This window comes from Physeter macrocephalus, chromosome 4 (genome assembly GCF_002837175.3).
Source record: "Physeter macrocephalus isolate SW-GA chromosome 4, ASM283717v5, whole genome shotgun sequence".
NCBI lineage: Eukaryota > Metazoa > Chordata > Mammalia > Artiodactyla > Physeteridae > Physeter > Physeter macrocephalus.
Window position 1 is genome coordinate 16,487,612 of NC_041217.1, and position 17,953 is coordinate 16,505,564.

At 36.3% G+C, this 17,953-nt stretch overlaps 1 protein-coding gene across 6 annotated transcripts in view; it reads right to left on the reverse strand.

The window, feature by feature from the left end:
- The window catches only part of GPATCH2 (G-patch domain containing 2), a 213,088-nt gene that overhangs the window by 79,594 nt on the left and 115,541 nt on the right, over positions 1–17,953 (reverse strand). For 5 of the 6 annotated variants that reach the window (XR_003679312.1, XM_028488333.1, XM_028488335.1 and 2 more), the window contains exons 7-8: positions 14,713–14,752; positions 8,016–8,086 (exon numbers count right to left, since the gene is read on the reverse strand). Coding sequence is in view for 5 of the 6 variants with exons in the window: in XM_028488333.1 (XP_028344134.1) it covers positions 8,016–8,086; positions 14,713–14,752 (111 nt within the window). In the remaining variant the exon portion in view is untranslated. Of the gene's footprint in view, positions 1–690; positions 917–8,015; positions 8,087–14,712; positions 14,753–17,953 lie in introns of those variants that run through there. The other variant, XM_028488334.1, reaches the window with a different exon arrangement.

Consider the following 17,953-nt stretch of genomic DNA (forward strand, 5'->3'; position numbering starts at 1 on the left):
ATTTTTCTACAAGTTGAAAAAGGGAAGTGCAGTCACTCATCCAAAAGGGGTAAGGAAAGTCAAGCCAATATTAAAAATACTAAGGAAGAAAATGGCTTCAAGGGAGGAACACAGAAAAATGCACACAAATGAAGAAGATGAAGAATTTTCATCCTGCACTCAATGTTGTAACGAAATTTAAGTTTGAGTCTTTCCTTGTGTTTATTTCACCTTTACAGGTTGCCTCAGGCCTAACACAACTGATACCCTCAGAGAGACAAGAAAATACACCACATCCACCAAACAGGACAAAGAGGATGTAGAAAAGGAATGTTCAAAGAAACAAGGTGAGCTCTTGGAAATGCGATGTATTAGAGAATTGTTTAAATCCACAAAACATTTGGGACATAACCATTAATAAAACTGCCCAGAAATCTTTGAAGACAACAATATAGAAAAGTTAAAAAAAAAAAACTGGAGGATCATTTGAGGGTGCTCCAACATCCAAATAATAGGAGAACAGAGGAAATGGCAACCACTGGAAATTATTGGAGAAATGTCTTCAAAATCCTGAGGCAAAATGGTTTCCAAAGTAGAATTCAACTCCCAGCTAAATCAATCAATGTGAGACTAGAATAAAGACATTTTCAGAGATGCAGAGTCTCGCAAATGTAACCACACCTGTTCTCTTTCTCAGAAAGCTCAGGAAAAATAATGGCATGGGATCCAGGGAAAAGGAAATTCCGCATAGGAGAGAGATGAGGAAACTCCCAGGATGAGAAGTGAAGAGAGATCCTAGGACAGCAGAGGTGCAGCTGGTCCAGACAGCAAACAGTCCAGAATAGACCTGAAAAATGGAGGGCTCCAAGAAGGATGCCACCAGGACAGAGAATTGAGGGGAGTTACACTTCTGTGTAGAGGTGGCTGATGAACTGGGCTAGGCGCATAGAAAACAAAGCAAATGAAAAACAAGACAATTATCTCTACAACAACACAAAAGTTATACATCTATAAATAATATCTACATATATGATCATACTAATGCACACAATAAATATTTACTTGGTCTGAATATTATGATATAACCATTAGGAAGAAAGAGGGGAAGAAAAGCAGATATGGGTGGTGTGTGTGTGTGTGTGTGTGTGTGTGTGTGTGTGTGTGTGTGTGTGTGTGTGTGTGTGTGTATGTGTAGGGCACACAGCAGGAAGTCAATAGGTAATACTAAACTAAAAGCTTCAAGAAATAGTAATATAAGCATGTAATTTAGGTCAATACTGGAAGAAATACCTAAGAGTTGAAAGTGGATTTTTTTGGAGTGTGAAATTAGAGAATGAGGAAAAATAAGGCTGGGGCCTGCTGTACTTTGTTATGTCTTATAGAATGATTTGACATTCTAAATTATGTACAAGAAAAGTAGGACAAAATATAAAACTTAACAAGTGATTTGGAAGCACACAGATGGAAATAAAAATACCAGACTTTTCATAACAGCTACTGTAAGAACTCTTACATTTTAAGTGCTTTATAGGCATGAACTCATACATTCCTTATAACAATGTTATTAGATAAGTACAACTATTTTCTTTATTTCACGGATAAGTAAACTGAGGGACAGAGAGGTTACGTATTTTGCGCAGGGTCACCCAGCTAGTAAGTGGTGAAACTGGGACCAGAAGTCAGGCACTCTAACCGCAGAGGCTGTACACAGAGGCCAAGATAAGGACTCAGTCAGTGCACTCTACTGCCACAGAATCAAAGTCAAATTCGTTTGACAAATATTTTATGCAGCAAATATTTCCTATGTATCAGGCATTGTTTTTGGTACTGGGGATACACCAGTGAGTAAAGCAAAGATTTCGCCCTCATGAAGCTTAAAAGTAATAGAGACAGTAAGGGGTAATAGAGACAAGAAGGAAGACACAAAAAGCAGAGCTGGTGGAGAGTGGGCCTTTCTTACACTGAGCACAGACTTCAGACACGAGTGGGGTTGGTATGTTGGAGAAACGGGAAAGAAACCACTGTACCTGGAGTAGGTGAATAACATAGTTCAAGTGGGAGAAGATGAGGTCAAGGAGGAAACAAAGAAGGGCAGGGTCAGAACACATATGGCTTTGTTGGCAAGATAAAGACTTTGGCTTCTACTTGGAATGAAGTAGAAAGCCACTTAAGAGTTTACTTAAAAAAAAAAAAAATATATATATATCTTTATTGAGGTGTAGTTGGCATAAGCAAAATGCACCGCTTTTTTTTTTGGTTGCACCACGTGGCATGTGGGATATTAGTTCCCTGACCAGGGATTGAACCCATGCCCCCTGCAGTGGAAACTTGGAGTCCTAACCACTGGACGGCCAGGGAATTCCCTCACCACTTTTAAAGTGTACAATTTCATAAGTTTTCACATATGTATACACGTGTGAAACCATCACCATAATCAAGATAATGCAGATACCCATCACCCCAACAGTTTCTTAATGCCTCTTTGTAATCCTTCCCTCCAGTACCTCCCTGGCCCTCATCCCATGCGCATGCAACAGCTGATCTGCTTCCGGTCACTATAAATTACTTTTCTGTATGGTATGAAGTATAGATGAGTTAATTTTTTTTTTTTTTTTTTTTGCAAATGGATATTCAGTTGTTCCACTACCATTTGTTGAAAATACTATTTTTTTTCCACTGAGGTACCTTTGTACTTTGTCAAAAATCAATTGTCTGTATATATGTGGGTATATTTCTTTCATCTATTTTTCTATCTTTGCACCAATACTACACTTTCTTGATTACTATAGCTTTGAAATCAAGTCCTGAAATCAGGAAGTGTTAAAGTTTGGCTATTTAAGTCCTTTGCATTTTCATATGAATTTTAGCATTTGTTTGTCAATTTCTACAAAATAGTCTCATGGGATTTTTGTTTGGATTGTACTGAATCTGGAGCTAAATTTTGGGAGAACTGACATGTTAAGAATATTGAGTCTCCTGATCCATGAACAAGGTATATCTCTCCAGTTACATAGATCTTTAATTTCTCTCAGCAACATTTTCATACACCAAAAAATATGGTGAAATGCTTAGAGATAAATCTGATAAAATATGTGTAAGACCTATACAATGAAAAAAACACCGCTGAGAAAAATTGAAAAAGACTTAAATATTTGGTTCTTAATTATGTGGTTGTATTTCTTGCTTTATATTGTTATTATCTTCCTGTACTTCTTTTAGTTAATACTTATTATGCTAATCAAATTCTTTTGACTTGTTTGTTCTAACATTTCTGCTTCTGTTGGAGTCTGTAATCCTATATATATATATATTTTAAAGTAAATTATTTATTTATTTATGGCTGCGTTGGGTCTTCACTGCTGCGTGCAGGCTTTCTCTAGTTGCGGCGAGCGGGGGCTGCTCTTCGTTGCGGTGCACGGGCTTCTCACTGCGGTGGCTTCTCTTGTTGTGGAGCACGGGCTCTAGGCGTGCGGGCTTCAGTAGTTGTGGCATGTGGGTAGTTGCTCCGCGCATGTGGGATCTTCCTGGACCAGGGATTGAACCCGTGTCCCCTGCGTTGGTAGGTGGATTCTTAACCACTACGCCACCATGGAAGTCCTATATATATATAGATATATATATATTTTTTTTGAAAAGGCTGTTCTCCTTAAAGGTCTTCTTATCTGATTCTACCAGGCAATGCTATGGGGAAAGGCCAGTCTTCTCTGTCCGCCCAAAGCAGTTCAGCAATTGGAGGTGAATGAACCTGACTTAGGAGTATAGAGGCCTGGGCGCCAGAAAACCACAATCATCACACCCCTCTCTATAAAATAACTCCTCTGTCAGAAAAACGCTCCCTTTCCTCACTCTCAGGAAAATGAGAACTGTAATCCTCCAGCTCTGTGGTTTGTAGGGGGCAGAGTGAAGACCAGATAATTTGTCATGTAGTCCCATCAAGCTTTCCCAGCTCCTCACAAATACAGCACTGTGAGCTGCCCTGACTTTATCCTTAAAAAACACTTGGACCAGAGATCTGAGTCTTTCTGTAAGGGGCAGATGTCATTTGTCCCAAGGCCATGGCCAATGACAAGCTAGTATAGAAAAGAACTCCAAAGGTTCTCCTCACATCTCATTCTCCCTTACCCAGGCTGAACTGCCTCTTGCTTCAGGTCAAAGCACACAAGCACACCTGTGTGCCCCCATCTCACAAGCACACCTGTGTGCCCCCATCTCACAAGCACAGGTTCACAATAGCATGCCCCTTCCCTTAATACTCGGGACTTCTTCTAGTTTTCTGCTTATTTTCTCTTTCTAAATTCCTCCTGGGTTGATCCTGGAGGAGAGAAGCCGTCATCTTATAGTTCAGAATCTTGACTGCAACAGCAACTGGGACCACATTTCTAATATACAACTTTCAAGTAGTAAAGTTTGCATAATTACCACCTAACTGCAACCCACAAGTTTAGATATTATCACTATGATTTTTTGGACACGAGTTATTTTAAAATGTATTTTTAACTCCAAACTTTAAAAAAATTATTTTTGGCAATGATTTCTCTTAATCACATTCAAGTTAAAGGATATGGTCTTTATGATACATATTCATTAAAATTTGTTGATAGTAGCTTTGGCCTGGTAAGTGGTCAATTTTTGTAAATATTACATGTGTCTTTGAGAAGAATGTGTTTTTGTTAATAGTTTGGGTGAAAACATTTATATAATATCATTAAGTTTGTTAATTTTCTGTTATGCAAATTTTCTGATGGCTTAAACTATCAATAATATGAATGCTGTATTGAAGTGGGAGCACCATGATAGTGGGTTAATGAGTTTCTCCATTCACTGCTATTAATATTTGCTTTACATATTTTTCTGAGGCTATTTTAATGAATGTACACAATAATAAAATTATTAACTTTGTGGTAAGTTGAATCTTTTTTTTTTTTTTTTTTTTTGCGGTATGCGGGCCTCTCACTGTTGTGGCCTCTCCCGCTGTGGAGCACAGGCTCCGGATGCGCAGGCTCAGCGGCCATGGCTCACGGGCCCAGCCGCTCCGTGGCATGTGGGATCCTCCCGAACCGGGGCACGAACCCATGTCGCCTGCATCAGCAGGCGGACTCTCAACCACTGCGCCACCAGGGAAGCCCTAAGTTGAATCTTTTATCATTAAATTATATGGCCCACGGGCCCAGCCGCTCCGTGGCATGTGGGATCCTCCCGAACCGGGGCACGAACCCATGTCGCCTGCATCAGCAGGCGGACTCTCAACCACTGCGCCACCAGGGAAGCCCTAAGTTGAATCTTTTATCATTAAATTATGCGTTTCTTAAGCTTGTTAAGGCTTTTGTTCTTAAGTCAGTTTGTCTGGTATGAGAGTCTCTTTTATATTATATCTGGGATATGCTGTTCCATCCTTTAGTTTTCCACCTTTCTTGGTCATTATTTCAGGTATGTCTCTTATAAAGAACATATAGTTGGATTTTAAAAGAAAAACTAAATCTGCTTAGTTTTGCTTTGAACTGACAAATTTAATCCATAAATATTTATTGTAATTACTGATACATGGACTTGATTCAATTATCTAACTCTTTTTTTTTCTGTGTCCCATTTTGTCTATGCTTTTTTCCCCCCTTTATTGACTTTTAAATGGATTTTTTGAGGTAATATTTTATTCCATTCAACCCCACACCCACCAACTGGCTTGGAATTTACATACTCTATTTCTTTTGACTTAGTAGTTATTTTTGATATTTTACCATGAATACTTAATATAGTCTTATCAAGTATCAATCTCTTAACTGACCAGTGAAGTAAACACCCCACACAATTCAAGGACCTTAGATTGGACTTGAACTGTAATCATCAACACTGCCAATTTAACATGCTGTTATTTTCCACTATCTTAGATTGTCTTTTGAAAAGTCCTATGAATTACATATTATAACTATCAACTTATATAAACAATCGTTGTTTAAACATACTGAAATCTTTAACAGTTTATTGGCTTAGTATTCATTTTTTCATCTTAGACTTTCCTGGGGAGATCCTTTTCTTGAAATACATCCTTTAAAAAGTCTTCTAGCAAAGGTCTGTTGGTAGTAAACTTTCGCAGTTTTTGAAAATCTTAAACTGTTTTTACTTCATCTTCATATATGAAAGATGTTTTTCTAGGCACATAGTTCTATGCTGACAATGTATTTTCACCCAGTACTCTGAAGACTTGTCCACTGTTTTCTGGTTTCACTGTCAGTACTCAGAAATCTGATGACGTACAGCTGTCATTCCTTTGTAGTAATTTATCCTTTATCTCTGGATTCTTTTAAGATCTTCTCTTTGTTTTTAGTGTACTACAATGTACTACTAGGTATGGATTTCTTTCTATTTATTCTAGTTGGTATTCACTGTGCTTTCTGTACCTGTATCTATAGATTTATAACTTTCACCCATTTAGGGAATCCTTAGCCAACATCTCTTCAGCATCATGTTTTTTTCAGCCTTTCTATACCCTCCATCAAAGTCTCTAAGCTTAAAATATATCTTAGATCTTTCCTGGGTCTCTTAACCACTCTTTCATTTTTCCATCTCCTTGTATTTTTATGCTGTATTCTGGCCTCCTTCTTCAGCTGTACCTCCATTTCACAATCACACTTCTCATTTTTAACAATTATATGCTTTTGATTCAATTCTGCTTGAACAATTCTAATAGTGATCTGTTGCCTGCTTATTTTATTTCTATAAACGTGTCATTCATAATTATTTATAACCTGTATAAAATTTATATAATCCATACTTTATAATTTCAGGATCTGACATCCTTAGGGGTAACTATATTAGTTTTATGTTGACTATCACTGACGGTCAACTTATTATGTTTGACAATTTTTGATTGTCTAAATTAGACACGCTAGATAGGATTTATGTTAGCTTCTGCAGATACCTAGTGGGTTCTCAGTTGGGGTTAGTCTGTACAACATGGTACTTGGAAGCTACATTGCTTGCTTGGGAGTGTTAAACACAGTGGCTAGCACACTAACTACGGGAGGCCAGGAGATGCAAAGGTAGCTGGCGAGGTCGGTTATCTTGTTAAAAACTGAGCAAGTGTAACTCACAGGGCAGTAGTTCTGATCAATATTCTGATAGCCATTTTCACCTAAGTAAAAATGAAGTCTTCAGAAACACCACATGCAAAATTTGGAAATACGCTGTCTAAAACAATAAACTGGGGCAAATTTTTTTTATTAAAGAAAAAATATAACATCGACTCAGCAATATAAAATGAGTAAGAACATAGAAGCACTTTAAAAAAAAGAGTGTATTTTCTATATACTTATTTATATATTATTAGAGATAAATATACATGTTGCTCTCTCATAAAGCCTAAGTACCATTTAAGTTTGGGGGAAAAGATTAATTCTCTTTTTTTATAATTAAAAAATAAAATATTCTAAATCTTGATCTAAAATTCATTAGTTATGGGTGGCAGTGATTTTCTTTTCTTCTAAAAATGCACTCTTACATAGAGAATGGACTTGAGGACACAGGGAGGGGGAAGGGTAAGCTGGGACGAAGTGAGAGAGTGGCATGGACGTATATACACTATCAAGTGTAAAATAGATAGCTAGTGGGAAGAAGCTGCATAGCACAGGGAGATCAGCTTGGTGCTTGTGACCACCTAGAGGGGTGGGATAGGGAGGGTGGGAGGGAGACACAAGAGGGAGGGGATATGGGGATGTATGTATGTATATGTATAGCTGATTCACTTTGTTATACAGCAGAAACTAACATACCATTGTAAAGCAATTATACTCCAATAAAGATGTTTAAAAAAATGCACTCTTTATTTTTCATCAGCTTTAAAAAATTCAAATAGAATGGTATCTTTCTATTCATTACTAGTAATCCTGAAAGAGATTCTAATAAATAATACATAAAATATTTTAAGCTGGCACTTTAGAGCCAAAGGCATCCCAACTATAACTCACCATATTCATATTGGTATGGAAAAAAAAATCACATGATTTAATGATCAGAATAAAAAGTGATTTTAAATTGCTTACCTGCTGGCTGTTTTCACAGAACAGTTTTTCTTGTGTCCTCTTTCAGCTCGGTTATCTCTCAGAAGCTGATGCTGTCCAAAGTGTTAAAACAAAGTTGTAGAAACAAAAATATTTCCATTATATTATTTTGTAAGTAGAAAAGTATTCTTCTCATTCAGAGGGACACTATTTGTTCACTTGTATTACTTTTTTTTCTTTTTGTTTTTTTACTGGTCTTTCTTAAAACGAAGACAACTACTTTTGCTAGAGGTGCCACTGACACGCTTATAAAAATGTTGCTAAGAGTTGCCAGTGCTTGCCTGACAGCTTACACTGCTCTTATAGTCACTTAATATACAGCCTAGAGCTGGAGGTCTAGGACTCACTTCTAATTCTGGTTCTCTGGAGTGGTCCTGGTTAAAGTAATGCAACCTCTCTTACCAATGCTTCTACCAGTGCATTCACCTACGAATTTTTCGAGGCTTTGTCATCTACGATGACATAAAAGATCTAATAGATCTAATCTTACTTCCTCTGTATTTACTGGCCCAACATGGTAAAGAAACATTTAAAACATTCTTTTTCAAAGAAATTATTGGCTTGGAAATATATAATTAGAAAAAAATACAGATTTGACTGCCTCCTCAAAATGCCTCACCATACACTTCCCTTCACACTTGCTTTACCCTAACTAATTGGAAAGAAAAAAAACCAAGTAGTCAATACTTTTTGCTGTGTGTACACTCAAACTGTAGCTTATCTTATTTATGCAGAAATGTGATTATATGCAAGACTGGGCTAAGAAGAAGTTGTACAGCATATTAGAAATTAACCTTAATAAAAATAGAAATCTTAGAAGTAATAGTGCAGGAAAGATCTGGGTTCGAATCCCAGCTATACCAGTAACTAACAAGTCACTAGGTTTTAAAAATAGGTCTACCATTTATAAGCTGTGTAACATCTCTAAGTCTCAGGTTCCACCTGGAAACCTGAGATAACAATAATATCTACCTGTAAGGGTGCTGTGAGTGTTAAATAAGATAAATCATGCCAAACACTTAGCACTATGACCAGAGTATAAAAAGTGCTGAGTAAATGGTTCAAATGCTACAATTATAATTAATGAGCCTGGCTGTCAGTGGTTATTGTCTGACCAATATCAGTAACTTCTAATGAAATAACTGCTTTGTTTTTCTTTGTTTTTCTTTTTTTTGCTGTACGTGGGCCTCTCACTGTTGTGGCCTCTCCCGTTGCGGAGCACAGGCTCCGGACACGCAGGCTCAGAGGCCATGGCTCACGGGCCCAGCCGCTCCGCGGCATGTGGGATCTTCCCGGACGGGGGCACGAACCCGTATCCCCTGCATCAGCAGGCGGACTCTCAACCACTGCGCCACCAGGGAAGCCCGAAATAACTGCTTTGAACTATTTAATGACATCATTTAGAGTCAATTACTAGCCACATTTGGCCATCCTTGAGAAGGAAAATAACTTACTTAGATCACAAAGAACATGGTTAGATCAGTATTTCAGGAATGTCTTAACTAAATAAGACTACTTTATATTTCTCTTAAATATCTGCTTCTTTCCATCCCCACTACCAACATCTCAGTCCAGGCCATCATTTTCCCTCACCTACAACAGCCTCTCCAAAGGCCTCCCTGCCTCCAGCCTCACTCCCATTTAATCCATTCTCCACACTGCAGCCAATAATTCTAAAACTAGATCTGATTACATTATTCTCTTCAGATAACCCCCCAAATCTTGTACAAGGCTCTCATGGCCCTTCATAATTTGATTATATTTCTAAACTCATAATTTATTATGCTTCCTCCTACCCCCCAACCTAAGCTCCTTATTTCTAAATGATATATCCCAGCCATTCTGAACTTTTCAGTTTGGAGCATGTACCATATTCTTGCTCACCTTTGGCCCTTTGTTTTAGTTATTCAATCTGCCTGCATCTCCAAGGTCCAGCACAGTGTCTGGAACATTTTTAGTGTTCAATAAATATTTATTGAATGAATGAGTGAATGAATGAATGAGATAAAGAAATAGGGAATGAGATCTAGTATCTGATATGTAGATGAAGCCATACCTAATTATTACTACTTATAGAAAATAGCAACAATTTATCTTTAAGTCCATTAATCTGAAAGTGTTTCAATGTAGAAACACTTCGTACCATGAAAGCTAAATTGCTTCTGAAAAAAAAAATTAATTACTTTGGCATTTCTAATTCTAGTGCCTTTGTAAAAAAACATATACAAACCAACATTTGTGACACAGATAGCTAGAGGTGACATGATAAAATCTCTACCTCCACCTTCAATTAATAGTAGTAGTTAACTAACTTTTCTAATTGTTAGATAAGACAGATATGTGAACACTATTCCTGATATTTGTGTTAAAACAGTTTAAACAAAGAACTCAAAAAATCCCAAACATATGTTCTGAAATAAGAAAAGAATTCTACAGTTTAGTTTTTAAAAAATGCAACTATAATAACCAAAATAAATATTAGGCTATACCTACTAGGTCTGTATAGTTCTCAGAGAGGCCACCACCTGGATGAACTAAAATGAGATAGCGACTTCTCTGAACTCTGAGGTTAGAGCTCCTTCTATTAGATTCACATGAGAATTTCTTTTCTTCCTCAAATTTATAGTTTTGATGGGCTTTGTATATAAAAAGAGACAAATATTGGAATTATTTGATATAATGCATCTATATTAAAAAGTCATCACAAAATTATCTCATTTTATCAATAAAATTATAAGTCTGGGTGTATCTCTGCAAATTTAAAATCAAGCTCAGAGAGAAAAATACAGACTCAGATATCTGGGTCATGAATTTAACAGGTTAATATGGGAACCTAGATCTTTTAAGGGGCGAAGATGAAAAAATTAATCCAGAGTGTTATTTGAATAGAAAACATACATTTGTATTTGAAAGATTCCCAACTCGTGTCTGCTCTGCCCCAAAGAACAAAAAAAAGGGTGTAGGGGGTAGGAGGGGCATCAGATCAGGAATTCATGATAAAAGACACAAGAGTCCTGGAGCTCTGCTCTGATAAGAAAGAGTAGCTCATCAGTTTTTGAAAGATTCTTCACTCCTCTTACTGCTAACTTTTCCTGTTTCCTTGGACTCCTATCAGTGTCACAAGTGAGGTCAGTTTTCAGGGCTCTGACTCAACACCATCAACTCCGATTAATAACAGAACTTCTGAATATGGTGCGAAGTGCTTCTTACCTTCTGACTCTCAGATTGCTGGACTTAGGCCAAACGGAGAGACAATTCCCTTATTAGTGAGTGACCTGCAGATGTATATTAAAAAATGACTCACATAAGAATGACATGAACATTCATAAACACAAAACCTAGTACAATGTGAGGTTTACAAAAGGTATGCAATTTTAAAATCTGCTGAATGAAACCTGGAAGAGAAATGTTCCAAGTGGATCATGGTTGCTCCTGTGACAGAAAGGGAGCTGAGAATTTCTGTGGCTATTCATCATATTTTAAAAAGATTATTAAACATGTCACGTTCCTAGCACAAGAGGAAAAAGCAAAGAGCAGAATTCTTATTCCACGGCAATCCTTTCTTTACCCCCTGATATTCAGAAGGCATTCAAGCTCAAGATTGTTTCTGATTAGCAGCCACTTTTCAGGTAATTCCTCAAATGTCTACAAAAGAATTTCAAGTCTCTCCACACCTGGCCTTTCATAGGGTCCTCACCTTAAAAGGAGAACTAAGTAATCTCTAAACAATGACCTATGGCTCCTTAAAATACTAGTAAACTCAGTCAAAAATATCACACCATTAGATATTCAAGGAGGAAAATCCTCAGAATTAAAAAAGACACACACACAAAATGAGGCTTCCTGAAGCTGCTTCTGTCTCCTTACTTCTACTACCGAACTACCTTTCACTTTTCTCTGTTGTGGCCTCTGTGGTGCCCTCTCTGTGGTTTTCTCAAACATTTACCAACATCCTGTAGTTACTGCTTTCCTGCCCCAGATTTTACCCACCTCAGAGGAAAAGCTATGTTGTCTATATAAATACCTCTTTTTGTAAAAATGAAGAGTACCTGAGAGATAACGGCTGATGGACAACAGTGATTTACTAAATGTGTGATAAAGAAACGCTGAGTATGCATGATGTACATGGAAATGGGACTTTGCACTAAAGAACAGAAAGGGAAATCATAAGGTGCAGAAAGCAGTGAGGGGTGGGATTTCAAAAGTGGGGTTAATATTATCATTTCTTTATGTTGGTAAGTTGGTATGGGAAAAATAAAAGGTGTTCATGCATGCTAATAGTCATTCATTCAACAATATATTGAAGGATTTTATACTTTTTCATGGTCTTGCATTTTATCACTTGGACCTAGGTTTAGCCAATAGTTTACTGTGCTAAAGTTAGGTCTAAGTTGAATAAGAAATTTTTATCCCTCAAAACATGAGTAGTTTGTATGTGTATTTGTATACACACGTATATGTGCAACTGTTACTCATTATTCATGGATTCTGTACTTGCAAATTCACCTATTTGCTAAAATTTATTTGTAACACCGAAATCAATACTTCTGGTGCTTTAGCAGTCATTGGCAGACATGCACAGAGTGACGAAATTTGAGTCCCCTGTAGCGAATGTTCTCAGCTGAGGTCTGACAAGGTGATGTCTGTCTTCTTGTTTCAGCTTTCATACTGTAAACAAGTGTCTTTTTCGAGGTCCATTCAGTGCTATGTTTCTTTGCATGTTTTTTCTTGTTTATATCTTCATTGTTTAAAATAGCCTCCTAGTATCGTGCTGAACTGCTGTCTAGTGTTCCCCAGTGCACGACGGTTGTGATGGGCTTTACAGAGAAAATATGTGCATTAGACGAGCTCCCTTCAGGAATGTTATAGGGCTGCTGGCCATGAGTTCAGTGTTAATGAATCAATAGTATGTATTAAATAAGGTGCCTTTAAACAGAAACACACATCAAATAAGGATATGTATTGATTAGTTAATGAAAATGTTGTGACCAGAGATTCTCAGGAACCTAACCTTGTATTTTTCCTGGGAGCGATTTTTCAGTATTTGCTACGTTAGTATTCCTATCAACCTCATAGAACATAGCTATTACAAATAACAAGAATCAACTGTGTTCATTAACTAATAACCTATCTAGTCAAGATAAAAATCTGAAATGGTATATCAGAGTTTAAGCCAAAGGGTGATTCAAAAATTTGTCTAAAATATTTAAAAATTAAAAAAAAAAGATTGGTCAACTTTCTTCTCTATATTTTCTTAGCTATTTGTTAATTTTTAATTACAGAAAAAAAGTTTGGCTGGAAGCAACCAGTTACACTATAATCTAAAGCACAGATTTATACCATTACTTTAGTATTTCTCAAATTCTAGAAGGTGGAAAATGATCTTTACAAAATCGTATTTGGGGATAAACTATATCCTGACGCGACTTACTACTAGAAGCAGAATCTTACTGTAATCATTTTACATAGAGGGTATGAACCATTTGGTAAAGCACAAAGTCTAAGTTTTACATTCTGAACAAACACACTGCAGATGCAACGTAGCCTAGTTAATCTCCAAAACTTTAGAAATAATGGTATATATTCTATTATTAATGTGAGAAATATATTTAAAGGTGCAAATTGCTCTCATGGAAAAAGGCCAAGTTTACAAAAAATCATTAAACTGAATTCACATATTTTTCTTTAATTAGATTCATGTGTGTTAAGAAATATAGTATAGCTTATAATGAAGTATTTGTCACTTTCCTGTTATAAGAAAAGGGAACTATGGTATGTGCAACCAACTCTGGACCTGCTGCCCAGCTTAAGAAATAAGACATCACCAATACATAAAATAATGTTACCAATTACCATTACTAAGCACAATCTCCTCTTTACCGACCTACCTACCTACCTACCCCTCAGAAGAAATGACCCCTGTGGATTTGAGGCTTTTCATTCGCATATATTTAAAGGTATTTCTTACATATCATACTATTGACCCACTTAAAAAATAACTCTTATAATCCACAATGGAAAAAAAAAAGGCTTAACAAGGATGCAAAGCCTAAAACGTATATGCTTTAAAACTTATCAAAATTTTAAGCCCTAAATTACCTTATCACACTGCAGAGAGAGAACACATTCAACAGACAAAGACGATAGACTACTTATTTTATAGGTAAAGTTAACCAGAATGAATGTCAAGTTCTTGCAAAGTCAACTAATCATTGTGCTGCCATGAAACTAATAGAAAATTAAAAAAAAAAAACTCACTTAGAAATATAACATAAACTTGTAAGAAACCATTATCACCTTCTAAACTTCAAAAATAAAAATATTCTCTTGCTGGCTGATCTTGTTTAATACAAAGCAATTTTTTCAAGTGTATGTACTATTTTGGTACCTTAACTTTGTGAAAAACATATGTAAATGGTGAAGTCCTACCAACTAGTGAATTCTAGAGCCTTTCCATGGAGGTGACACGTGTGACTGAGGAAGGGGGCAGTAAGGGAGAGCTCTGATGCTTACTGAGGATCAGTCACTTGGTCAGTGTATTAGCACCGGCACAATGAACTCCTTCTAAAATAACCTGGGATTTTATCCTTTCTCATAAAACTGATCTACCATCTTGAAGGGAGATAGTTAAGTATTTGAAAGACTGAGAAACTTCCTTTTGGATTAGAATGTTCCTTACCTGGCCATGCTCTGTCCTAGCCCCAGGGCTAAACCAATGGCTGCAGAGGAAAGAGAAAAGGAGTTAGCAGGAAACTCACTAAAAGCACATGCTCTCCTGTGATCAGTCTGCATGTGCTGTAAGAAATGTATCTGCCACCAGCAACAGAGCCTTAAAATATGCTGTATTTCAATGGACATTTCATGTAATTCTAGACTTACACCAATTTTGACAGAAATGTAAGAGTGCTCATAACCCAGTAATTTTCAGTTTAATAAGCAAACTCAGATAGAATTACATTTCCATTTAATTATGTTAACATAAACTGCTGGGACTGTATTTATTCATTTTATGAATCAATTCTGGTTATAAAATCTACAAATGCTATCATTTACCACAACTTAATTACAGCGTCATTATAACAAATGATGACCTTTTGATTGTTGGAGTTTTAAAAAACATTAAAAATACAAGAATATTATATCCTCTGGCTATGTCCCGAGCAACAATCACACCAAGCCCTTGATGTGAATTCTAAAGCATCAGCTGAAGGTACCTTGATCCCATTCCTTCCATGGGATTCTGGATTCTGGCTGAGAACAAATTCAACAACAACACTGGAGATACATAAGTCGTGGCACAGTTGAAGCGTTCCATTCTTGCACTGTGCCTCACCCTGCCTGGCCCACCCCATACTGTTCCAGCTGCAACTTGGACTTTTAATAGTCTACCTGGTGATACCTTTTCAACAGGAGTTATCATTAGCTGTGTGCCCAGTCATCTGGCCAGTATTCTGCTTAAAAACTCACTGTAAACATCAAGGAAATCGAGAGGGACATTGTGAGAAATAGGCCAGTAAAAGCCCACAGTCATAGGGAAAGATAATAATATTATTATTAATGCTATCTATTTTTTCATGAATCATCATATTGAGTACAGGTATGTGCCAAGCACTCATTAGACACATGACATGTATGTATTAGTTCCCATCCTCACAAAAACCTTAGAAGGTTATTCTCATGTTCCAGCTGGAGGAATGATTGAGGCTCAGATGCTAGGTTATTTGCCCAAGGGGCTCAGCATACCATACCGCAAAGGACAAAGGGCTCACGTGGAAAGGGCACATTTCCTGCTTCCCTCCAACACTTCTATGTATTCTCCTCTGTGGTACTAAAACCTGGGAACAAACAGCCTCTATATTAATATGCTCTTATTTTGTCTATGCTCTTCCTGGACCATTTCTCAAGCTCGTAGACAGTGATGCTCTTTGGCAGGTCGGATTCCATTTTTGCTGTGGGAGCGGACACTTACTGCTGTTTGTAAATGACATGTGGATTCATCACCAACTAGCAACTAACTATTTACTGCAGTTCCCTGACAACTTGACTGATAAATTTCCCCTCTGCTATGTATTGTACCTTTTTTCTTTAAAGAAAAATATTTTTTAGAAAATCAAATGCATACACACAGTTAAAACAAAACAAATAAACAAAAAGTGTTTGTTTCATCTATCCTGACCCCTAAGCTCTGTTCAGAGAAACCACTGTCAACTCTTTCTGCCTTTTCTTTTGGTATTTAATGATGTATTTCTACAGAATATGGTTATACTGATTTTTGTGATTGATTTTACACATTAATAATTGACTTCCTATTATTGTAAATTTAGCTCTTTTATAACTCTCAAACCCCTAATTCCAGTTATAACACCATTTTAAATTAATCAGTTGTGAATACAGATATTATGACTACATGAATACTTTGTGCTGCTGAATTTTTCTTTTTGTTTCTCCTAAAGTTGACAGTTAATTTGTTTTTCTTCCTTTGCTATTATTTCTGTGTACTGGTGACCTTTTCCAGAGAAGTGTCCAGGAAGTGGTGTGGGAAGAATCTGGATTATAGTGTCATAGGTGGGTACAGAAGAAGTGGGATGTGAAGAAGTAAAGTGGGCATAGTATAATCCACTCTTTCTACGAGTTAGGCTTTCAAATTATGAGAGGGAGAGAGAGCAGAAAAAAATGGAAAGAAGAGGTTTAAAAATGTAGTATATAATGAAAGAAGTTTTTGGAAGAAAAAAAATGTTCCTTCCAATCAAAGACACAGGTGCTGGAATCAGCCTTGGACAGAAGAAAAATCTTTTCCTCTAATACTAAGACAAAGGAAAGTGAAAGAAGGTATATTTGGATAAGTTCATCCAAATTTGTGACTAACAGCCTTACTTTGGAAAGTTAGATGTCTACTTCCAGACTTCCAGTTATGTGAGTACACTAAACAGCTCTCTGTTTAAACCATTATTTGTAGGATATTCTGTTATTTTTTCCTGACCGGAGTCTACACGAGAGTGGTCTTCAACCATTTTTGAGCACATATTGCCTGAACCAGTTATGAAAATATCCTCCCTTTGCATATTTTTATGTAGACATCTAAAATTTTCATCATAATTTAAATATTTGCAAAGGATTCATTTTCTATTAATTTTATACATTGATACTTCAAAGTAAAATAAACTGCATCACTCTTTTGACTATATACACTGGAATCTAAATATCACTGTGCTTTTATATTAGCCATCGATCCATTAAAAAAAGATACCAGGACAGGCACGTCTTTAAAAGTTGAAAATTTTACATGGTTTATTTTTCTCCTTGAATCCTTTCAATTTAAAATTCACTCGTTCACAGAAGTTTATCCTAATGTAATATAATTTTATACTTGAAAGTCTTTTATTAGTTATCCTATTATAGTCTTCTGCAACAAAAATGTGTGTGTATATCTATATAACATACATACATATGTATATAAATACACATATAACATTTCCTTAAGGATCTGTGACTATAAAACTAGAGTAAAAATTATTTTGAAACGTTTGTAAGTTAGTCAATGCTAATAATAATTGTTAGTTGATAACCATCAGTTACTTAAGATCTGAAATAGTTTTCGTTAGTACTCAACTAAACCAACATAAATACATTTTTATAATACTAAACATAAAAATAAAATTTTATTAGAAAGCTATCATTAACAAATTTTCCCCCCAAATTAGTTCATATATCCATTGATGAATATTACCATTAGCATCAATTCTACTGTTATTTTTAACAATTGAGTGCTCAGAAACCTTGTTCACACAAATTGACAAATGGAAATAAAAGGAATTTGGTTAGAACCAACATTTGATTTTTTTTTTTTTTTTTTTTTTGTGGTAACGTGGGCCTCTCACTGTTGTGGCCTCTCCCGTTGAGGAGCACAGGCTCCGGACGCT